Source organism: Cupressus sempervirens, chromosome 8, assembly GCF_028749045.1.
Source record: "Cupressus sempervirens isolate cs-2001-9-10 chromosome 8, ASM2874904v1, whole genome shotgun sequence".
NCBI lineage: Eukaryota > Viridiplantae > Streptophyta > Pinopsida > Cupressales > Cupressaceae > Cupressus > Cupressus sempervirens.
This window is the reverse complement of record NC_143125.1, coordinates 536,262,491-536,288,074: the sequence shown is the minus strand read 5'-3', so window position 1 is coordinate 536,288,074 and position 25,584 is coordinate 536,262,491. Positions and strand designations below refer to the sequence as shown.

The 25,584-nt window shown below is 38.8% G+C and overlaps 1 protein-coding gene across 4 annotated transcripts in view; it reads right to left on the bottom strand.

The window, feature by feature from the left end:
• Positions 1-25,584, bottom strand: part of VPS54 — a 163,905-nt gene that overhangs the window by 102,619 nt on the left and 35,702 nt on the right. For all 4 annotated transcript variants that reach the window (XR_016355657.1, XR_016355658.1, XR_016355656.1 and 1 more), the window contains 3 exons: positions 2,833-2,907; positions 2,149-2,305; positions 1,903-1,991 (listed from right to left, as the gene is read on the bottom strand). Coding sequence is in view for 1 of the 4 variants with exons in the window: in XM_089798340.1 (XP_089654466.1) it covers positions 1,903-1,991; positions 2,149-2,305; positions 2,833-2,907 (321 nt within the window). In the remaining 3 variants the exon portion in view is untranslated. The remainder of the gene's footprint in view (positions 1-1,902; positions 1,992-2,148; positions 2,306-2,832; positions 2,908-25,584) is intronic.

Genomic DNA, 25,584 nt, shown 5'->3' with positions numbered 1-25,584 from the left:
CAGATCCTAATGGAGAGGTCATTGAGGGCCTCATTGCACGCATCCAAAGGATGGTACCTGAGGTTGAGGTGAGAGACATTGTTGGGGTTAAACTCCAAAACTGAGGAAGCAAGGGCTAAGCCATTCTCTTCAAAGTTGGCAAGGAGAGGAAGAACTGCTCAAACCCCAAGTATAACATTTGCCATATTGATTTTAGGGCCTAAGCCATATTGAAGCAAGGGCTAAGACATTCTCTTCAAAGTTGGCAAGGAGAGGAAGAACTGCTCAAACCCCAAGTATAACATTTGCCATATTGATTTTGGGGCCTAAAGTAATTGATAATGTCAAATATATTTTCACTTTCCACTTTTCTTTATAACTTTTCAATATTTTGTTTTGTAGATGCTTGGTCAAAAAGTTGGGTTGGAAATACCCCAAATCTCAAAATAATCCCCTCCAAATCTTATGTCAACGTTGTAGTTCATCCAATAATCGAAGCTTGTTTGAGGCCATCCACACAAACAATGGGAACAAGATAGCTGAAAATGCCTCAATAACCTTGTCATTGTGCAATATAATCTTCAATTGCGCATAAGGTACATGAAGCAACAACTAGTCCAATTGATTTGGGTGATATAGCTCCTTACAGTAATCCCCCAAAATTTATACAACCTTGATAATCATCCTTTGACATCAACGACAAAAATATTTCAACATTCCTTGCATAACATGAATCACAAAAAAAAATCCAATTTTTGAAAACTAGAAAACAATTTAACTATGTTGCAAACAAAGCAACAACATGACATAACAATCTTCAGCTACATATTTCTAAGCTTCCTTCAATATTTCTAAGCTGACACACATTTCGAAGAACCCTTATGTCTAAATGATCTTGGAAGCACATGTAACTACTTTGAAAATGCTCTTTGTTCCTCCTAAGAAACGTCTATTCATTTACCAGTGTAGAGTCATCCTTCGCTCCCCCCTCTTCCATTATCCCAAGTCTTTTTGGTGTACTCTTTTTCCCCATCACTCCACCCTCCCCCCTTGAGCTCGTGCAGAGAGCATATTTTCCCACGACTCAAATCTTAATGACATCTCTGGTCAGCCGCTTGTTGAAACCACCCCCTACTGTGTGCCATATTTTCACTTGTTTGCTTGTTTTGCAGGCTACCAGAAACATGAGAACTAGCAGGGCCACTGATGAGGAAGGATTTCAGGCTGATTATTTGGCAGCACTCTCTTAGGATTCTGCTTGGGTAGTTTATTATGGGTTCCCACCATCTTCGTGTTAAGAGTAACCACTTGTTAGACTGGAGTGGAGTGTGAGGAGCACCTTCAACTAGGTGGAGTGCGAGGAGCACTTTCTTTTTCACCATCCTATCTACTATGAGATCAAAAGCAGGTTCTGCTATCTTTTCAGAGAGACATGTTCCCTCTCGTCCTTCTTTAGGTACATGGATAAGAGATGCATTACTCTTCCTCCTCAGAAGGCCATATTCAGCATGCGTTGCGCCCTCTATCCAATCAGTTCATCACCTCTTTCTTTTTTGAGATGGTGTGTCATACCAAAAGGCACTTGGTGTCACCTTTTCAGCTGAAGTCTGTGAGACTGGGGTTTTTCTATCTCCTCTGCTTCCTAGTTTTGTTTGGTGCGGTGGGGCTGTCCTCTCATCTCTTCCACCCTCACCACATTTCTCAGGGTCTTGGTTTGTTCATCTTTCTTTTGTTCATTGTTTTCTGGTCACTCTTTCGTTACCCTGCCATCAGTGGTTCTATTGTTTGGCTCCTCAGTCCCTTTGACACAGTTGTGGTCAATAGTTGAACATTAATAAAACTTATCTTTTTCTTTATCTGCACAGTACAAAACATTCTTTGCAAAACAGAAAGTTCTCAAAGGTTTCTCACAGACAGCAGTACCTGTACAACTCTGAAAATGGCAGCCAGAAGTCGAACAAAACTTTCAGCAGAAAGACTTCTCAATTTACTTGCCAATGAAAATCCTCCACCTGAACCATAGATCAATCCATTAGCTATATGATATCAAATGGCATACATTGAAATTACTACTAAATGGAAAGGACTAGTGAAAGACAAGAATCACAAACAATGAAAATGAGCAAATGAAATGAATGTATGTTTAATTGAGATAAGATTATAAAATACCATCCAAATCTGCTTGTCGATCTCCAGTTGGCAAATCAGAATCAAGTGGACGGGTGAACAGGACAGGAAGTAACTCTGCAACAGTAGTTTTAATGGAACCCTTGATGTCTGCAATCAAAGTGTCCCTATAAATCCTCAATACAGCTGGGAGTTTTGCCTGTGCAATCAGTAAACTAATCAGATCATAAATAATAATGCCTCAATTATTTATATTTAATGGAATCCAGTACCATTTGGTAATTTGCATAAAAGGAAAAAGATAGCTTTACTTTACGGTTATACCACTATAAGAAATACCATCTATGCAAGATCCACGTGCAATTGGGATTCAAAGTGATCACAGTAAGGTAAATGACAGTAACAGTTCAATAGTCAGATTATAGAAATGGAATGCCAAATATTATGTGATATTCATAACTCTACCACATACAGGTGCAAGCAAGCAATAGATATAGCAAATCATTCAAGTGATCAAAGAGCTGAATAGCAATAAAAAACATAACAAAAATATGTATTGCCACATCAAAATTGATTCTTGACAAGATAGAAACTAAAACAATATTGAATGGCTAGGATCTTGCACAAAGAGGACAAATAAAATATACCAATCATTTTTGCCAACAAAAAATTGACAGAGCAAAAGATCCAGTTATAAATTGTTTGCACAACAGTGAAGCTACTCACAGTTCTCAGCAAGCCAATGACAAGAGGCAAAAGCCTGTCACGGAAACCAGAAAGTGCTTCATCGTCTAATTTGATCTGCAAAACACAGAGATATTAATTACTATTGGAAAAACAAAAGAATCAGATTTCCTTCTAATGTCTTGGATAAACTTAGATTCTTACAATTAGAAGACAATTTATTAAAACGGGGTCTTTTCATCAATCAAGCATAGACAATGACATTTGTACACACATCTTAGAGTTTCCAGATAGAATTTGATGTTATTCCGACATCTCATGGTCACATATAACTGTAAAATAACAATGGAACTGCCATGGGAGATCTACCAGTAATTGGCATTTTCACCATATTGTAAGTGACAGTTATTTGAAAAAGAGCTGAATACCAAACAATATCTTTTCTGTTTTCTTGATCTTTCAGCTTCTAACTTCTTGGCAAATCTCATTGGAATTATACTCAGTCATTGTTTATTAAAAGTTTAAATAGACAGAAATAAATCAAGTTGCAGAGCAATGCAAGCATTTGACTTCAGATATTATCTGTCCAAACAGAGCTTGGAAAGGCAATAAGGTTGAAATTATAATGGAGATGGTGAGTAGGCAGATTTAATTCCCTTCCTCTTTGAGGTTTTCTTCTCATATTGGATTTGTGGTATTCATTAAAAAGAATGAAATCATTCTTCATATCAAAGAAAGGAAGACAAGTCCAGCAGACTTGAAGCTTTGCTTCTAGCAGTATCTACCACACAATTTCTTCAAGTTTCAATCACCATTCCAGAACGCTTCAACAGATTTTGTGTAACAGATAGCATTTGAATGTATTCGGCAATTCATATACAAGCTCTAAGGAGAAATAAAGAGTTGTAAACATTTCAAATGTGGCAAAGGGATGGGAAAAAATTCTCATTAATGCATTTAAAGAACTCAATTCTTCAGTCATTTTCCCCAGGATACATTGAAAGTCTTCCTTTGTATAGCTTTAGCAGGGTATTCAGCAACTTCCATTGCTGGTTTTTAAGTATTTTTCATTCATTTCGACTCCAGTATTTTTTCATTCAGGGTATTTTACAGCAGTTTGCAATTATCCAATAACACTGTACAAGTTATCTAGGATCGTAAATCTCCTCTTTCATGACTTTTGTGACAACTAGTTTTCGACAACAGATTTCCAGCAGTAGGAAGTTGTGTAACAAATTTGGGACTTCCAAAAAATAAAGATACCTTCTATTGCTGTTTTCAGACACCTATGATTTTGTCTTTCCTTTGGCATCTGTTGCAGGCAAAGTTACCGGTTCGAGTTTGGGTTCAAAGAACCAGTTTGCTGGTATGTCAAAATCTTGAAATGGGGTTTGGGTTCATTAATTCAAAAACATGTAAAAATACATATATATACATATGTATGCAGCCTAGAAAATTGAATTAAGATTAGAATGCCACATAGTATCATAAAAGCAACAAAAACACTATAAAGTTGTAATCTTTGCATCATATCTATTAGCAACATCAAAATATTAAAATAATATTGAGTTCAAGTATCATTGTTTAGACTTTCAACAATTAGAACTTTATGCTAAGTTTCAATCATCTAATGGATTATCTAAATCTTCATCTTCTTCTTTTCTTCATCAAGGGCATTAGTCGGTTCACAAACATTGTCAATGTTACTGAGATCAACTGCACTAATAACATTCCTGCTTTCCAAGCTGTCCAATGCTTATTACCTTTTCATTGTACAAAGAGCTTGTTTGTTTGTAATTAACATCCTACTCGAAAAATGTTATATAAGTAGCTTGCAACTCCCTTCACCTATTGAAAATGTTGTTTAATGTTTCAAATATCATTTATCACTATACAGAGCTCCCAATTATTCGGACATGGACCATTATCAACAATTGGGTATAAAATATTCACTGGAAGAAATCTGGAGGGTTAGTTTAATTTAATATAATAAATATTTGAACTTCAGAAAATTTGGTTTGTAATGCTAAAAATCTTTATTCAAATTCTCTAATAACTGTTTTCTGCACTAAATATAGAATGTTCCCAATGGAACTGTACCTACTTCACACTTGGTCTACCTAGATCTGCCCTAATTCGTCGAACTACGTTTCACCTAAAGGAACCAACTTGCTTGGGTTCAAACCCAAGTGGACCAACCCAAAAGGGTATTACGAAGTAATTGGTAAATACTTGCTTGATATTAACATAGACCGAAAGGTCAATTTATAAAAAAAAATGAGACGATGTTTCCTTAGGAAACGATCGTAAAGAATAGAAACATTCTATTCTAGAGAAAGCAAACTAAAGCTTATTAGATATTTACAGTAGATAACCATTAACTAATAATAGACGACTTATCTATTATTGTAATACCCTCCCTTAATGGTTAATCTAACACACCAAGCTGTCCTCTGAATTTGAGAAACTTATCCGAACCAAGAGACTTGGTGAGAATGTCTGCAGTCTGCTCTATAGTAGGAACATACTGCAAATCTATAGTCCCATCTTCAACCAATTGTCGTATGTAATGACAGTGAACATCCACATGCTTGGTTCATTCATGGAAGACTAGATTTTGTGCTAACTTGATAACACCTTCGTTATCAACAAACAAAGTAGTTGGTCCTACTGGTGACATCTGCATATCCCCAACCATTCGACGAAGACAAACAACTTCACATCCTACCTTAACAGTCCCTCTGTATTCGGCCTCTGAAGAAGAGAGAGAAACTGCTTGCGGCTTCTTGCTAGTCCATGTGACTACACCGGATCCCAAACTAAACACATATCTAGATCTTAACTTTTGATCATCAACAGAGCCTGCCCAATCTGAATCTATGAACCCAATAAGTTTCGGATTAAAACTTCAAGAGTACAGAAGTCCATAATCTGAAGTGCCCTTCACATAACGAAGCACACGCCTTGCTACCATCCAATGATCAGCCTTAGGAGTTGTCATAAAGTGGGAAATATAGCTAACTGTGAAGTTGATATCAGGCCTAGTAGCAAAGAGGTAGATGGGGTTGCCTACTAGTTGCATGTATGTAGTGTCATCAATGGAAGGAGAATCAAACTTTACGGATAACTTGAGACCTTTCTCCATAGGTGTAGATGCAAGATTGCAATCCTGCATTCGGAATTTGTCTAAAAGGGCCCTGGCATATTTGGACTGAGAGATGAATATACCAAAAGACTGTTGCCAAACTTCAACACATAGGCAATAATGCATAAGCCCAATGTCAATCATATCAAAAGATTGGCATAAATTCTGTTTGATTCTCTGAATCAAAGATGCCGAACTGCCAGTGATGATCAGATCATCCACATATATAACTAGAAGGATGATGTCACTGTCAGTAATCTTGATGTACAGATTTGAGTCTGAAGAACTCCTCTTGAAGCCTTGATCACTGAGGTACTTATCAATTTTTATGTACCATGCCCGAGGAGCTTGCTTCAAGCCATAGAAAGCTTTTACCAATCTGAGAAACTGATGGTCTTTACCAACAACCTTAAAACCAAGAGGTTGCATCATGTAGACCTCTTCAGGGAGATCACCATTCAGGAAAGCATTCTTGACGTCCATTTGATGGACCTTACAGCCAAATCTGATGGTGCTCATCTTTACAGTAGGAGCAAAGGTCTCCTCCTAATCAATGCCCTAACGCTAAGAAAAGCCCTTCGCCACTAAACGAGCTTTGTACTTATCCAAAGTACCATCCGATTTGTATTTGATTTTGTAGACCCATTTGCGGCCAATGGGTTTCTTCCCTGGTGGAAGACCGGAAAGGACCCAAGTGTTGTTCTTCAACAAGCTCTGGTGTTCAGATGTCATGGCCTGTTCCCACTCTGGAATTCCTTTAGCCTCGGAATATGTTTGAGGTTCAAACACACTATGAATGTTGGCCATAAGAGCAAAGTTAACAGAATCTCTAGTTTTTCTCTTTTTCCGAGCAGTTCTCCCATCAATGAGCTCATCATCACAAAGATCAACAAGTGTCTTAGCCTACCACTTAGGCTGGATAGGAGAATGACTAACATTAGTACTACTTGACCAGCAGGATCCTCATCAAAAGAATTTGGATCAAACTCAAGTGAAGCATCTACAAAGCAAGGTGATCCTACAGGAGTAGCCAGAGGTGTTCGTACAGGTATCACTGGAATAACTGGAGTTGCAGGTGCTACTAAAGCCCTCCCATCAGGTGGACCTAATGGAAGCCAAACTCCCAAATCATGAGCCATCATAGGCTCGTCTACTGGATCAAGAACAGGAGAAACAGGCATGAATGGTCCTCGCTGCTCATCAAAGACTACATCTCAACTCTAGATAAGATGAGATGTCTCAACATCAATCAGGCAGTAGGCTTTGTGAAGACTGCTATATCCAGCAAGCATGAGTTTCTGACTCTTGGCATCCAACTTGGTGCATGATGCATCAAGGATCCAAACAAAAGCAAGGGAGCCAAAAACCTTCAAGTGATTGATTTAGGGCTTGCAATCTCACCAGGCCTCTTTCGGAGTTTTACCTTTGACCGCCACTATGGGTGACTGGTTCATCAGATAAACTACAGCGTTAACTGCTTCTGCCCAAAACTGCTTCGGATCATGTCTGTGTTCGAGCATGGAACGAGCCATCTCAATGATTGTCCTGTTCCAATGTTCAACTACACTGTTCTATTGTGGTGTGTGGAGTGTGGTTAACTGGCGTTTAATGCCATGTGTATCCAAGAAGCTAGAGAAAGCATTAGAACAAAATTCCCCCACATTGTCTAATCTAAGAGTAATAATAGATTTCCCAAACTCTTTTTCAACTAAAGGTTTAAACTTCTAAAATAAAAGAAATGCATCTGACTTCTTTTTAAGGAAATACACCCACATTTTTCTACTGAAATCATCAACAAACAACAGAACATACCTGGACCCAAGAACATAAGGAGTGGCCATAGGGCCGCAGATATCGATATGAACAAGCTAAAGTACCTAAGAAGCTCACCAAGAATCACCACTAGTGAAAGCTGTGCAATGTTGCTTCCCAGCCTGGCATGCGTCACAAATTCAAAGGTTTTGAGTTTGAATCTCTGCCAATCCAAGAACAAGATCATCCTTAGCAAGCTATGAGAGATAATGCACATTTAAGTGCCCATATTGCTGATGCCAACGTGTGATGACAGAAGATTGCCGAGCAGCCATAGCTAAGTCCCAAGAATCACCAGAATCAGTAAGTCTGAAAAGACCATGATCCTCAAGACCCACTGCAACAACAGTCTTAGTCACCCGATCAATGATGGTGCACTGATGTGAATTGAAGGTGATTGCCAAGTGTGGAGAATGTCGCAGCAACTGACTAATTAAGAGTAGTTTTAGTTCCATCCCTGGAACATAGTACACATCAAGGAATATGAGATTCTTCCCAACAGACTAAATTTGAATGTTGCCTTTACCGACAACCGTGTACTCCTCTCCGCCACCAAAAATAACAGAGTCTGAATAAGGCTGGTAGTCAATAAACCAGTCTCTACAGTGAGTGAAATGACGAGAGGCCCCTGAATCAATGTACCAAGCAGATGACTTCACATGATCTGCAAGACTTTTAGCAATGAAGGTGTAAAAAGAAAATTCCGCCTTCTCGGTGTGCTCTGCACTTTTCGCTTTGGGCTGCAAACCTGACTACTTAGATTGTGCAGCTAAGCATTTCTAACATTCAAGCTTCATGTGTCCAAACTTGTGGCAATAGTTGCATTAAATGTTCTTCTTTCTGGAACCATCTGATGCTGGAGCAGAAGACTTCTGCTGAGATGGCTGTTGAAACTTGCCCTTATCCTTGTGAAAGGATTTCGCAACAAAGGCTTGCTTTGTGGAAGTGGAACTAGAGCTACTACCGAACTGTTGTTTCCACCGATCTTGCTAAAGCAGCAATGTGCAAAGATCAATGAACTTCAAATCAACACTAGAAGATGTGATGTTGAGAGTCTCGATAAAATACTCATGGGATTTTGGTAAACTCCAAAGAGTGATAAATACAATATCCTCTTCCTCCATCTTGCGTCTGATGGCAAGTAACTGATCACGGATTTCCTGAATCTGATTCAGGTGTGCCTAGAGCAAGGTGCGCTCATCCATGACAATAGAAAACAGGGTGTTTTTTAGAAAGAAGGCTCTATGTTTGTTAGAAGTCTCATGAACACCTTCGAGATGTGTCCAGATCTCGGCAGATATCTTATCGGATGGAATCTAAGAAAGTTGATCATCAGCCACAGATAATTTGAGAAGCATCACTGCCTCTTGATTATTCAAATCCCATGTATCTTGATCAAGACCTGGAGAAGTTGGACGCTTCATAACACCCAAAACAAGTTGTTCGATGTTCCGATATTCAAAAATTGCAATGATCCACTACTTACAGGTGCCATAATTTCAACCATTGAATTTGGAGTTATGGTCGAGCAGAATATTTGTCAAAGATGCCATGGCACGTTTTTCAATAAAAAACTATCAAAATCTGTAAAGGCACGTTCTTCGAGGTAGAAGAATTGAACACCCAAGAAAAATCAAAGGGGGGCCTAGAAGAGAGCTCAAAAAACTCAGAAGAAATATGCTATCGTTTTCTAGATCTGTTGTCTCGAAAATCGAGGCACCTAGAAAAAATGGATGACAACCCAATTGAGCTCTCGAAAAACCCACCAAGAATCTAAAATAAAAAAAAATTGACCCCAAAAATTAGGGTTTCAAGCAAAAAATCTTTTGACGGCCATGGAGGTCGAATCTGCAAAAAAGGCGGATTTTTGATAAATGAACACCCGAAAAAGGTAGATTTTGCTGGCAAAGAGAGTCGTGAGTGCTGAATATACAAAAATGACCCTTCGGCAATGATCTCAGGGTTTGAAATACATGTGTTTTAGCAAGTGTTTTGTGGCTCCCATCATTTTTGTTTCAGATTTTTTTTTAAAACTTGTGCTGCCATTTGCCCCAATTTCCAGAGGAGACGAGGTCGACAATGGAAGCAGGATGCAACTATCTGTAGACTGGGGTGAGAAAACACGAGATTTGTAGGCCACGAATCTCCAAAAAACAATGCTAAAAAAACCACGATTTTCCAAAACCTCAGAAAAAACCCTAGTCTAAAATCTCAAGGTTTTTGAGATTAGTAAGCAAGGATCACAGAATAATTTCGAAAATTGGCTTTGATAATTTCGGAAAAGAAATTATAAGTTTTGAAAAAATTAAGAAGTAGGCTCTGATACCATATTACGAAGTAACTGGTAACTACTTGCTTGATATTAATAGAGACCAAAAGGTCAATTTATACAAAAGAATGAGACGATGTTTTCTTAGGAAACGATCATAAAGAATAGAAACATTCTATTCTAGAGAAAGCAAAAACGACAGCAAACTAAAGCTTGTTAGATATTTACAGTAGATAACCATTAACTAATAATAGACGACTTATCTATTATTGTAATAAAAGGAACCTGGACCAGGACCAAGAACCGGTTCAAAATTCGCTTGGTTCAAATGGCCAAGGGGACAACAAGGTAACTAAGGTTGCAGGGTTTCAACATCAAAAAGGATTTCACTTAATTCTCTTTAGTTTGGAGATTTTCTTCAGCTAAAAAAGAGAAAAGTGATTGCAAAAAAAATCAAGACCACCCGAAAATATATAAGTCATCATCAGAAAGAGTGCACATCATGTAAAAGACCAAGAAAACCAAATTGCAAATGAAAAACAATTGAAACGAAACCCTAGCACATGCATGGCAACTTTTGACCCAAACAATTGACAGAAAAGTGGACAAAAGTTACAGTGAAACATTGCATTAGGATTTTTGAGCTGAAAAGGGGTGAAACATGAAAAGTAGACATGCACTCTAACCCTAACTGGGCAAATATCCAAAATTTTAAAAAATGACCATTCTCAGCCCTACTGCATGTCATAACACCTACTGTCCCACAACTTGTCAAACATACAAGCCATCTATTTTAAACCCTAGTCCAATCTACTGTGAAGGCTTGTTACCAAGACCTAAACATCAAAAAACGGTCATCCTTGTGTCTCAGACCATGCCATGACCCTGAATGTCCATCAATGTAAAGTCATCTTATAAAACAGGGAAATGTAATTCTGGATTACAGTAGCAATTAAGAACATATCCTTGTGTGCTTTCATTTTTGCCACACGAGTCTATCACAGCATTTGAAGATCAGTCACTTCAGTTTTGAAGTACTTAAAGGTTGTATCCACAGCATTGGCAGAATACAGTACAAGGTAAACACAAATACAATGTGAACATGTAGTCTTATAGTACACTCTAAGTCAAGGGATGAGTAAGGTTTTAAACTGTGAAAAAGTGACAGGCTATCCCAGATACATGCTCAAGCAAAGGTGGTAACAGATTTTTTAAGGGTTTGTAGAATTTGAATCATCGACCAGTTGCAGCAGGTTTCTGCAGCATTATCAAGGTTGTGGTATTTGTTTTCTTCAGCTCCAGCAGGGTGATAAGATTTACAATATTCTGAAAGATTTTTCAAGGACTTATCAGTGTTCTGAAAGATATCCATTCAGAACACGTAAAAATAAGATTACCGGTAAACACGCCTTCAACCACGACAAGGTGACTTATTGCAGGTTTCTGAGAAAGATCTGAATATCTAAAGCGGGCTTATCAGAATTTATGTTTCAGGTTTGTAAGCATTGTGTTTTCATTTCAGACTTTATTGTAAACCATTATGAGAATCTGAGACAAAGTTACGAGCACATTTTAAGCCATTTACAGGAATTTTCGGCGGAGCTATAGTCTTCATAAGATCAATGTATGGGCAGTTTGACAAAACATTTAAAGATATATATTTTCCTTCACTCTGCATTCAGGTTATTTCAAAATTCATGGTTTAATTTTTGTTAAAGAAGATTGCATGGAACAATTTGTCCAGCTGTTGTACCAAGGATTGATTGTCAAAGGTCATTTTTAGAGATGATGAATGATGATAGCATTTTCAAATTTAAGTCGACAATTGACAGTGGTCATTTGGATTCCAATTTTCAGCTAAGTTTCATTGGAATTACTGAGAATGGTCATTCACATCAGATTGGCTATTTTTTGTTGTCTATTATTGCAGGATTTTTATTTTACAATTACCTTCAAGCAATTTTATCTTAGGATGTGATATATTTCGTCATGGTCCATTTAAGGTTTTTTGTGTTTGGACAATTCATTCTCAGACAATTTAACATTTTCTGTTTGCTTTGTCCTCGAGCAAACTAAATTCTAGCATACAAACTTCAGTATGTTTTTTAATTATTTATCCCATGCAAGACCTTGCAAACACTCAATATCAATTGCTTTGTGCACTTAACACAAAACAATAGTAATTTTAGGCCTATCAATAGCAGAGATCTGAATTGCAAAGTAATTGGTAAATTATTGGATGATGTATTTGCTACGAACAAAATGTTCTTATTGAGTTTACAAAAAGAGATGTTTTTTAAAAGAGACATATAAATAATATAAAGAATCTATTATACAAGTTATTTACAATATCTAGAAGTGACCATTAAATATAAATAAAATCTAACTTATGAGATATTAATTTAATACCCTCCCTTAATGGTCAACTTATCAACAACACCAAGCTGCCCCCTGAATTTGACAAACTTCGTTGGAAGTAAGGACTTCTTTGAGGATATCAGCAGTCTGATGTTGTAGGAACAAACTGCAAATCTACAGATCCGTATTCAAGCAATTGTCAGATGCAGTAACAATGAATATCAATATGCTTGGTTCCCTCATGGACGATTGAATTTTTGGCAAGTTTGAGCACCGCTTGATTGTCGCAGAAGAGGGGTTACGAGCCTACCTTAAACATCGATGTAAGAAAGCATCCTGCAAAGCCAAATTGCCTCACAACCAACTTTGACAGTTCCCCGATATTCAGCTTCTGTTGACGAAAGAGATATTGCCTACTGCTTCTTACTGGTTTTAATGTCCCCTAGTAAACATAGACCAACTATTTATAGATTTATCCAAGTTTTAATAGGTTATATTTAGTTTATGAAAGTAAGAAAAATATTTATATGTTTATTAAATAGAACAGATATCTTATTATCCATGATTATTCACTTTATGCTAATCCTTATTAGTATTTTAATTTAAGGAGGAAGTCTTGGATGTAATTGTGTTGCTTAGACCCAAAACTTCAATAGGCTCTCCCTCAAAGTTTATAGATCCAAGCCCTTGAGCCTTTATTGGTACGATGCCCTCAAGGCACTCAGGGTCTCCTATCCCCACCCCATTTTGGGAATAACTAATTGGCTAGAATACTAGCCTCTCCCTGAATGCATCCTTCACTTCCCTCCTTAAATATGAAAATAATAATAAGTATTATGTGTTCATGTACCTACTATTATCAATTAAATTAATCCTCTCTAGCTTCTGTACATGCCTGGAACAAAAGTATAATTTGTTATCGATACAATTGCCTGTGAACTTTACTGATGTCTGATTAATGTTCACTGATAAAGAATATATTAATGTGATGACTGACTACTCTGAGTCCTAGTGTTTTATATATTTTAAGTGTTTATTGGACTGCTCTGAACCTACCTGTTTTCTTAGCAATGTTTATGATCAGAAATATCACGTGGCAAGGATTGGAAGAGGTGTGTCTCTTCATAGAAACCATTGCATTGCACCACTTGGTTAATCGCTAGTCTAACTAATCACTATTCTAACTATCGGTGATTTCTGTAAACAATATATGGATCGGTCTTATTATGCCATCATGCCATTTGACTAATCCTTGACCCCAACTGTCTTGTTTTGGCGGTATTGTGCATGGTTGTGTTTATCAGTCAACATTCTCTGAAATGGGTGGTAAGTGTAGACTACATCAACTAATCTGCTAGCGTGGGCTTTTGCAACCTGTTCACTGTGCTCTTCATTTATGCATTTGTTAATTTATTTATTTATTACTTAATAATTATTCATTAATAAATTTTTATTAAAAATTAACTTATTTATTAATTATTACTAATAGTTTACTTATTAATGATTACTTTATTCACTGCATATTATTTGTATATTTAATTAATTACTCTAGTTATTTAGTAATAAGATTCATGATTATTGATCAGCAAAAAGTTAATAACTAAGATTGGGAATTTTGGGAAATTGGCTCTACAACAGAGAATCAAGTGAGCGTACGAATTTTCACAAAAATCGAGGCCTTCTGAAGGGTGGAAGGTCATCCTCCACTTCGTTCAGCACCCTACAAGCACTTATGAGGGAAGGCCGTTGGCCAGTTCGTAATGACTACTTGTTCTCTTGGCTGTATTTCGCAGGTAATACCAACTATTTGTCCACAAAATTTGGTTTCTAAGGTTGGAGCGCTAGTGAAATCCTTCATTCAAGCCCTTCAAAATGAACCAAAGATCCCTCATTGAGCAAAGTCCGAGCCAACAAGTCAAAGAGAAGGAAAGGGGGACTACAGAGGACGAGATACAGGTAAGGATCCTTGATCCTCTGCGTATGTTCTCATTCATAATTCTCAAATGAGTAAAGCCATAGAGAGCAAAATTTCTAAACTCAAAAGCATGGCAAGTTTTCTTGCAATCCAAGACCTTAAGAAACTCCCTGCGAGTTCTTTCCTCATTTTTTTGATGACCCTAAATCCAAGAAGAATGTGATTGAAAAACAGTTTTGGAATATTGGGAACGCCAACTTCCGAACTATTCCTCGGTCCCTGAAGGCTATAAATGTTGAGATTCTGGCACTTTCTTCCCCAAGATGGATTATTATTAGCAATCTCCTGCCCTTTCTCTCGAATCTCATTCCTCAAGCTTTCGAGCCCCTTGGCAAAGTTATACAAATGGATAGATCTTCCACCCTTCTCCCCCACACATATGCGAGGATCCTAATGTAATTGAACCTAGCAAAGACATCCGTAAGGAAATTTCATTCCTTATTCAAGCACGCTGCCATGTGTGCCCTATATCTTTCCTAGGTGACCTTAATGCTTGCTTTCTGTGTAGAAAATGTCATTTATAAAAAAATTGTCCTTTGGTAAAGAAATCTGGCCCTCATCTTTCCAAAAAGAATTAACCTTAATCCAAGGCCTATTTTTGGCCTGTCAAGCATGGTGTGGATACCAATAGAAGACCGCAATCCAACCTCCCCTCTCTCCATCTGGAACCCCCCCGTATCTCTGTAGACTTATGTATAGAGCTTGATGCTCTCCAAACAGCCTTCAGTGCCCCTGTTGAGAGTAACCCTACCTCGATTGTAGACAAGCCATTGAATTGCCTGCCCCTAACCCGAAATCTTTTGGGCTCCATCAGTCTAAACCCTAAGCATCATACTATGAATGCATAGCAAATTGTCCTAGAAAAAATCAAGAAAATCTCAGGACACAAGTTCCAGAACAACTCTTTTGTTCACCCGACCCACCCCCCTGAAGAAGTCGATTCCATTCTAAACGGCCATGTAATCCTCTCCCTAAATCTATAGGTCAAAAGGATCTTGAGTCAGGATTGACCTCACCCCAAACCCTTGACACTCCAAGCCATATCTTTAATCGGGAGAAATTAGGGTGAAAGGCAGGATGCCATTATGAAATCTTATGATGTTGCTAATAAGCTAAATGACTTTGAACTGGTTGTTATCCTAGCCGGATCAGCCATACCCCTATCTCCTAATCACAATAGTGCTCCTTCTCACAAGAGGCTTGCCTCTAAGATCAGTGTCCCTATTGTTGAGGAAATCAAGGAGAGGGAATAGGAGAAATATTGGTGAGGAAATAATTACACCCTCAGACCTTTTCAATAAAGGGAAAGAGGAGGAGTGGTTTGTGTGCAATGCCAATGAGAAAACCAAGAAACCTAGGAGGAGATCAATAGAAAATTTGGATTGCATCGGCCAAAGAAGATGATAGCAAAATGGATGGTGATCAAGTGGTCAAGAGGAAGAGAGGCAAAACATCTAATTCTTGCACCCCTTCTAAACCTTATAAGATTCAGATGAGGATTTTGCCCAAGTGCTTCAAGAGTTTTAAAACTACTATGGATATTGAACACAAATCATCCTAACAATGATGGCCAAGTATATTTCCTGGAATGTGAGAAGATTAGAGACCCAAGATAGGAATTATGTCATGAAGACTTCTTAGATCCCACCCTAACACTGATTTTCTGCTACTCCAGGAGATCAAGGCTACTGGATTCCAACTTGATGTGACCTTTAAATGCATCTGGAAGGATGCCAAGGCATTCTATACTAATCAACCTAGAGATAAAGGAGGATCCGCCATTTTGGTCAGCCCTAGGTGGAAGAATTTTGTTGTTGAATGGCGGGTTTCTCCTTGTAGCAAATTGGTATGTATTTCTCTTCTAGACCAAGATGATCAGTGAATTTCAACTGTTTGACCTGCTTGCTAAAGGAAGGAATGAACATAAGGACATTTGGTTTGCTTGGACAAATTTCCAGAAGGGGGCAAAAAGAATTTGCTGCAGACTTGACAAATTCTATGTGAACAAAGATGCATTCAATTTTCATTTGTCAGGGGAAGGGTCTAGTGTGCAGGTTTATCCCTTTGCCCTGTTAGCACCCAATTGTGGCCAACATTTTTATGCTTAACCAGCATTCTCAAATTGTAGAATTTGAGCAAAAGCACACAACAAATCCACGAAGCCCAAGAAAACCTGCATGCAGAAAACCTATCACGGAGAAGAAAAAGACAAGAAGAGGCAAGGGTTTGATCTGAAAAACTCAGACGAAGAAAATATTATTCAACAGATCTTCCTAATTAATAAAGAATACAAAGAGATCAATCCTTATAAAGGAGATCGAAACCCGAAAAGGGTAACCTAAAGCCTAAAAAAGCTAGGGTTGCACAATATAATTATTAGAATATTAATTATATGCACCTACAAGATAGCTTAAGCAAACTAGAGTAATAGGCAACTTAATTAATTAAATCAAAGTGATTTAATTAATAAGTTAGAACAAATAATTACTCTAACACCCCCCCTTAAGCGAAGCTCAGGAGGTAAGCTAACCTAGCACAGCTATGAAAGAGAATTGGGTCCCAGCAACAAGGCCTGATCAGGTACCCAATCACAACAAAATCTCTATAAAGAGGAGAAATAGAGAAAACCACATGGGAAAAACCCTACTCCAAAAAGAGATAGCAAAGAATGTTCCAGAAGAAGGAACAAAGAGATCAGAAGAGAATCATTAAAGCATGAAGAACCGCAAAACTCTGTCAAAATGCTGATCTGTAGAACCTCCATGGAAATAGAAGGGACGAACCATCAACCAAAGGAACCTCTATGGAAATAGAAGGCACGAACCATCAACCAAAGAAGCATAGAACAGCAATATAACCTCCCCTTAAGGCAGGTGAGGTGACAGGCAGCTGAAAAGATGGGCCTAAAATCTCCTACAATACAGGAGCCAAACACATCGAGAGTGAGGTACAAACACCAATAAAGGCACGTGTCATCGACACTGCATGAGAAAATAGAGAAAGAGGGCTTATAAGCGGCAAACAACTATCCCCCCCCATGGCACTTTATAAAATAGTGCGAGTACAACGAATCACAATGATGAAAAGGATCCCGAAACGCAAGAGTGGCACTTTATCTCAGTGCGTTGCATAAAGATACTTACAATGAATATCAAAAATAATCAGAAAAAACATAAGGCTGAAACAACAGAAGGTAAAGCCCAAAACGAAGCAACTGAAGCAACTTAATCGATCTCCAGACCTGAAACAAACAGGATATCCACCAGAATGCTAAAACGCAAAAGACTGAATAGGATGTGCCTGGAACAGAATCTGGAACAACAACCAGCATCACTGGAAAGAGCACAGAAAGAGCTTTCCAGCGATATAAAGAAGTCCAAAATTGGAGATCGGAAGCTCGAGATACACCTCCTGGAGTACAAAACAATACATCCAGCTTTGACTGTCAAAACAGGCAACCAAACTGCATCAAAACCCAAAAACTCCTGTACCAGCATCTCCGTCTCGGAACCAGCTTTCCGGCGCATTTTTCGGATCGAAAAAATACGTCTGTATGCTCAAGTTACAGAGAAAAACCTCCAGGGCCTCCGGATGCAAGAAAAAATTTTTTTTTTTAATAACAAAAACAAAAACCTCCACCATCCCCGCACCGCCGGCGGAGCGGCGGCCGGGGTGGTGGAAGGGCTGACGCCGCTGCGGGGCGGATCAGCTCCGATGGAACCGCGGCGGACACCGCCGGCAGGCCACCAGAGGCCGCTACCGTCGGCGGGATTGCCAGCAGTTTCTCGCAAGCGGTTGTGGTGACCGTCGACGGTTTTCTTAAACCGCGGCGAGTTTTTTACCGCCTTTTTATTTATTTTTTTAATTTTTCGCGTCTCGGATTGTGTGCAGAGGCCGTACGGCCCTGTACGGCAAAAAAAAAAAATTTGCCTCCCAGATCAACGTTGTCCAAAATCAGACAAATTTTATATCAAAACGGGGGTTTTGACGTCTTCTGAATCCATCCGTGAGGTCTGTTTGGCCTCAAACTGCTCTGAAAATCAGTGACCACCCTGTTTTCTCAGAAAAAGCCCGAAAAAACACCAAATCTGATCCGTCAAACCCTTGTTCTCCCTTTTTCTTGAAACACCGAACAAGCTACAACAGATCTGGCTCTGATACCATGTAGGATTTGAGCAAAAGCGCACAACAAATCCACGAAGCCCTTGAAAAGCTGTCATGGAGAAGAAAAAGACAAGAAGAGGCAAGGGTTTGATCTGAAAAACTCAGACGAAGAAAATATTATTCAACAGATCTTCCTAATTAATAAAGAATACAAAGAGATCAATCCTTATAAAGGAGATCGAAACTCGAAAAGGGTAACCTAAAGCCTAAAAAAGCTAGGGTTGCACAATATAATCAATAGAATATTAATTATATGCACCTACAAGATAGCTTAAGCAAACTAGAGTAATAGGCAACTTAATTAATTAAATCAAAGTGATTTAATTAATAAGTTAGAACAAATAATTACTCTAACACAAACAGCCTCCAAATCCTCAAGGTTTGCCCTTAACACCTCCTTGCTCAAAGACGATGACCTAAATGCTGCCATCATTATGGTCAAACGGTACAACCATTGCGTTGTCAGACATCCTAGTGTTAGTAGATGGACAACCATAATAGAAAGCTGGAAGAAATTGTTCCAAACAATAGGGAAGAAAAAAGCTAAGGATATGAGGAGAGAGGAAGGTTCTCTACATAAGGTGTTAGTGGATGTAGAGAGGGCCATGCAAAACAATCCTACTAACAGTAGCTCCCAAAATGCCCTAGCTACAGCTAGAGACTCTTTGAGGAGGACTCTGAATGTTAGGATTCAAGGAGAAAAAACGAGGGCCACGATTAATTGGCTTGAAAATAAGGATAAGGGCTCTAAGTATTTCTTTCACCTTCTAAAGACCAAAGAAGCAAGGGGCAAAATTGAAATACTCAAAGGTGAGGGAAGGCTGATTGATGATCATGCAGAAGCTCTAAGTGCCTTTGCCAAGTTCTATGTGGAGTTATTTACATCAGAGGACACTGGTATTAATATGGAAGGGGAAACAAGAAGGATCAAGGGGCTGATTCTAGAGAAGTTTCCTCAAAAGGAGGAGATAATATTAGAACAACCCATCTCTAAGGAAGAAATTGTGTATGCAATATCCCAAACAAACAATGACAAAGCCTCAAGAACAAATGGCATCCCAGTTCAATTCTACAAAACCCATCTGGATTGGATCTAGCAAGATCTACTAATGTTGTACAAGGAAGCAATAGACAATGGCCCATTAGGGGCAGATATAAATGAAGGGTTAATCAAGTTGATCCCCAAGGATGGAGATAAAACATAAATCAAGAATTGGAGACCCATTACTCTCCTCAATGTTTCATACAAAATTGATGTTTCCTACAAAATTTTAGCCAAAATCTTAGCTCTGAGGCTTAAGGATGTCCTGCCCAAAGTAATATGTCACACCCAAACTGGTTTTGTTAAAGGAAGGTATATTCTTGAAAATCTCATCACCTTTTGGGAGGCAATGGACTGGGCCAAGAGTTCAGGACAGCAATCCGCAATGTTTTTAATAGACTATGAGAAAGACTATGATAGAGTGGAATGGAAGTTCATTGGCATGATGTTAGAATGCCTGGAGTTCTTAAATTTCTTCAATAAAATGGTTCTTACTCTCATGGCAGATGCATCAGCGGCAGTTTAAGTTAATGAAACAAGATTCGGCTCCTTTTCCCTCTCAAGGCCCATAAGGCAGTGACGGCCCTTGGCTCCATTACTGTTTGTTATAGTTGTTAATCTTCACTATATACTAAATGATATCTTATGCCCTAAGGTCAAAGGGATTACTTTATCAAATCAGGAAGAATTGTCCAATGTCCAATTTGCAGATGATACATCCCAGCTAATTGAATTGTCAAAAAGCAACACGCCAAACCTAACCAGCAAACTAGAAATCTTCTACAAAGCCTTAGGTAACAAGGTATCAATTGCCAAATCTATAATGCTAGTATGGGACGAGTACCCTCCCTCCTGGTGCAATACTTTTGGTTTTCCATGGTACAATATTAGAGGTGATAGCATATCACCAAAGGTCAAAGGGATTACTTTACCAAATCAGGAAGAATTGTCCAATGTTCACTATGCAGATGATCCATCCCTATTGATTGAATTGTCAGAAAGCAACATAACAAACCTCACCAGTAAACTAGAAATCTTTTGCAAAGCCTCAAGTAACAAGGTATTAATTGCCAAATCTATAATGCTAGGATGGGACAAGCACTCTCCCTCCTGGTAAAATAATTGTGGTTTTTCATAAAATAATTGTAAGATTATTTTGTGTATTGAATAAACAATGTATAATTACAACGAGCTTACAAGCTCATATATACAAAACGGATATACAAAAATTAGAAACTATCAAAAAATAGAAACTATCTACATACGATAGATAGAGCATTATTAGAAATATTCTAATACCCTCCCATAATGCTTAATCTATCAATAACACCAGTAGCCTCCCTGAATTTTACAAATTTATCATAACCAAGAGACTTGGTGAAGATATCAGCAGACTGCTCTAAGGTGGGAACATACAGCAATTGAATAGATTTGTCTTCAACCAGCTGACGAATGTAATGACAATGTGTTTCGACATGCTTGGTTCGTTCATGGAAGATCGGATTCTTTGCCAGTTTGAGTACTCCCTGATTATCACAAAATATAGGAGTCAATCTTGATTGAGGAACATGTATATCTGCAAGCATCCGCCGAAGCCAAACTGCCTCACAAGCTGCCTTAATTGCTCCCCGATACTCTGCTTCAATCGAAGACATGGTCACCCCCTGTTGCTTCTTACTAGTCCATGTCACAGTAGCAGATCCTAAATTAAACACATATCCGATAGTAGACTAACGATCATCAACAGAGTCGGCCCAATCTGAATCTGTGTAGCCCCATAGTGTAGAATCAAACTTCTCAGTGTATAGAAGACCATAGTCAAGAGTGCCACTCACATAGTACAGGACACGCTTTACAACTGTCCAATGATCAGTCTTGGGTGTTGTCATAAAGCGAGAGACGTAGCTTACAACAAAACTAATGTCAGGTTTGGTGGCAGTAAGAAAAATGAGACTACCCACTAGTTGTCTCAACAAGGATTCATCTACAACAAGTGAATCAGACTGAGCAAATAATTTGAGCCCGAGTTCCATAGGAGTGAGAGCAGGTTTGCAATGTTGTGTTCTGAACTTGTCCAGAAGAAAACTTCTAGCATACTTGGACTGAGAAAGAAAGATACTGTGTTCAATCTGCCAAACCTCAATTCCGAGACAATAGTGCAAGAGTCCCAAATCTGTCATATCAAAAGTGTTGCACAAATCCTGTTTGATTTCCGCAATCAAATGTGTTGAACTTCCAATGATGATCAAATCATCCACATAAACAACTATAAACAAGAAATCATCACCTACATGTTTGATATATAGGCTTGAATCCAATGGACTCCTCTGGAAACCATGGTCGGTTAAATATTTATCAATTTTCATGTGCCAAGCCCGAGAAGCTTGTTTCAAACCATAAAGAGCTTTGACAAGTTTACAAACTTTGTGTTCCTGACTAGTAACCTTAAATCCAGAAGGTTGTGTCATGTAAACCTCTTCCTGTAAGTCACCATTCAAAAAAGCACACTTGACATCCATCTAATGAACTTTCCAACCGAACTGAGCTGCTAGAGCAAGAACAAGTCATATGGTACTCATTTTAGCTGTAGGAGAAAAAGTCTACTCATAGTCAATACCTTCGCTTTGTGAGAACCCTCAAGCAACAAGACGAGCCTTATACTTGTCTAAGGTGCCATCAGCATTATATTTGACCTTGTATACCCATTTACAGCTAACGAGCTTCTTCCCTGTAGGAAGATCAGAAAGAACCCAAGTTTGATTTTTCTGAATGCTTTGAAGTTTAGCTTCCATAGCCTGTTCCTATTCAGGAATACCTTTAGCCTCAGAATAAGTATGGGGCTCATAAACACTATGAATGTTAGCCATAAGAGCAAAATTAATTATTTGTTTGCACTTATTTCGAGAAACTCTACCTTCGATGAGCTCATCATCCCTTAGATCACAAATAGTTTTAACTCACCATTTCGGTTGGAGAGTAGAAGAGCTGACCTCTGGAGGAGCTAGAGGAGCTGGAAGAGTTTCAGGAGCAACAATGGGAGGAAGATCATTCTCAGGACCCTCAACAAAATCAACATCAGGTGTCCCAGGGTAGGCATTATCTGTATCATTCTGCCCATCAGATGGTGCTAAAGGAAGGGGAACATTGTGAGGCTATTCCTCAGAACATTGCTCAGAAGAAGATAGAAACGGTCCTCGAGTTTCATGAAAAACAACATCACAACTAAAGATAAGATGATCAATGTCGATATCTATCAATCTGTAGGCCTTATGGTTGTCACTATACCCTGTCATCATTAGTCTCTGAGTCTTGGAATCTGATTTGGAACGTTTAGCATCAGGAATCTAGACATAGGCAAGAGAGCCAAAAATCTTCAGGTGGCTGATCTTGGGCTTACGACCAAACCACAATTCTTCGGGAGTTTTGTTCTTCATAGCCTGAGTAGGGGAACAATTCAAAAGGTAAACAGCAGTAAACACTGCTTCTGCCCAATACTTATTAGGAACACTCCTGTGTTGTAACATAGAACGAGCCATCTCAACAATCGTACGATTGCGATGCTCAACAACATTGTTTTGCTAAGAAGTGTAAGGTGTGGTGAATTGGCACTTGATGCCATGTTCAGCACAAAAACCGGAGAATGCATGAGAACAAAAAACCCTCCCATTATCTATTTTAAGAGAAACAATACTGCAGCCAGACTCATTTTCAACCAACAACTTAAAATTTTGAAATGTACTACGTGCATCTGATTTTTGTTTAAGAAAGTACACCCACATTTTTCTGCTAAAATATTTGCAACCAGTAACTGAAGATGTATTCATAGGACCACAAATACCAGCATGAAGTAATTGAAGTACCTCAAATGGACGCCAAGAATCTCCATCTTTGAAGGGAGTCCGCCATTGTTTACCAGCTTGACAGGTGTCACATACTCCAAGATGTTGCGACTGAATTGGACGTAGTCCAGAAACAAGTTCCTCCCGAGACAGCTGAGAGAGATACTAGATCTTGAGATGTCCATATCTCTAATGCCACAAAGTGCTGAGAGATAAATCATGAGCTGTCGTAGCTATTTCAGGAGAATCACCAATGTCAGTAAGCCAATATAGGCCATGATCCTCTAGACCAGTACCAATAGTAAGACGAGTCTCTCGATCAATAACAGAGCATTTGTGGGCACTGAACACCACATCCAACTGAGGAGAATTTCTCATGATCTAACTCACAGAGAGAAGATTGAGTGCCATACCAAGAACATAGTAGACATTGAGAAAGATGAGTTGACACCCACCAGACTGTATCTAAACATTTCCTCTACCAATAATTTTGAACTCCTCTCCTCTACCAAACACAACTGAATCATTGTATGGATAGAAATCTGTAAACCAGTCACACCGATGAGAGAAATGACATGAAGCACTGACATGAAGCACCAAAGTCAATATACCAAGCAGAGGATCAGGCTGAATCGGAAGGGCTTTTAGCCATAAAAGCGCAGAACACAGACTCCTTTGTCTCAGAATGTTCAGCAACATTAGCCTGCTGATTGGACCCTCCCAACTTCTTCTATTCGGAAGTGAGTCGCTAAAAACAATCATTCTTCATGTGGTCGTACTTACAACAATAATGACACTAAACACTCTTCTACTGAAAACTACCTAAGGATTGATGGGAACTACCCTATGGAGATGATTGAGATGGCTGAAACTTAGCTGCAAAGGCTTGTTCTGACGAGGGTGAGGAAGCACGGCTGCCAAACTGCTGCTTCCAACGATCCTGCTGTAGGAGTTTGGTGCACAGCTCTAGGAATTTCAGATCAACATTAGTTGAGGTAATGTTGAGAGTCTCTATGAAATGCTCATAATATTTTGGCAAGCTTTTCAGGGTAATAACTACCATATCTTCTTCCTCCATTGTCCGACCGATGGCTTCAAGCTGATCATGAATGTCCTTAATCTTCGTGAGATGTTCTTGTAAGGACATACGTTCATCTATAATAATGGAAAACAATTGATTCTTCAGAAAGAATGCTCGACTCTTGTCAGATGTTTCATGCAGCTCTTTAAATATTTCCAGATGTCTGCAGCTGACTTGCCAGAGGGAATCTGAGGTAGTTGATCATCTGTGACAGAGAGCTTGAGAAGCATAACAGCTTCATGATTCCGATCATCAAACTTAACCTGATCTGTTGTAACGGAGGTCCCACCAGGCGTGCTACTGGGGGCAGGACGAGTTTTTGTGCCTAGAACAAGTGCATCCAAACGACGATACTCAAAGATGGTTAATATGCGCTGTTTCCAGTGGTTGTAATTGTTGTCATTAAAACTTTGACTGTTTTCCAGCATCGGGTTGGTCAAGGATGCCATTTGCATGAAGTTCGAGGCAATGTTTAGGCTGACCCAGAAAAAAATGACAAGTACCCAGAAGAGTAGATGGAAAACCCAAAAGGAATCTACAGTCACAATGCAAATCCGTTGGCCCAAAAATTGAGGTACCCAGAAAATTTTGATAAAGACCCAGATGAAGTCTCGAAAAACCCACCACAAATTTGAAATCAAAAAAAATTTGGAGCTTGAAAATTGGGGTTTTGAAGCCAAAAGTTTTTCGGTGGCCAATGGAGATCAAATAAACAGCGAAAAAATGGCAAGATTTGAAGGCAAAAACTGTCGGTTTTGAAGCAGAGAGAGGTGGCTATAGCTGGAGTTTGCGGAAACAGCTACCGTGTTGGAGAAAACATGGTCGATTTAGGGCACGAAAGTTTGAAAAAAAGGGCATCCACGAACTGAAAAGACGGCGTTGAACAAGGCACGTACGGGAAAGAGGGCAGATCTCCAGCACAAAACGAGCACTTTCCAACATACAGACATGATTTTGTGGAGCAAAAACGCAAGTTCTGTGATGAAAAAAAAGGCAGATACCACAAATTTTCCTTCAATACACGATTTGCACTAATATCATAAAATAATCGAAAGATTATTTTATGTATTGAATAAACAATGAATAATTACAACAAGCTCACAAGCTCA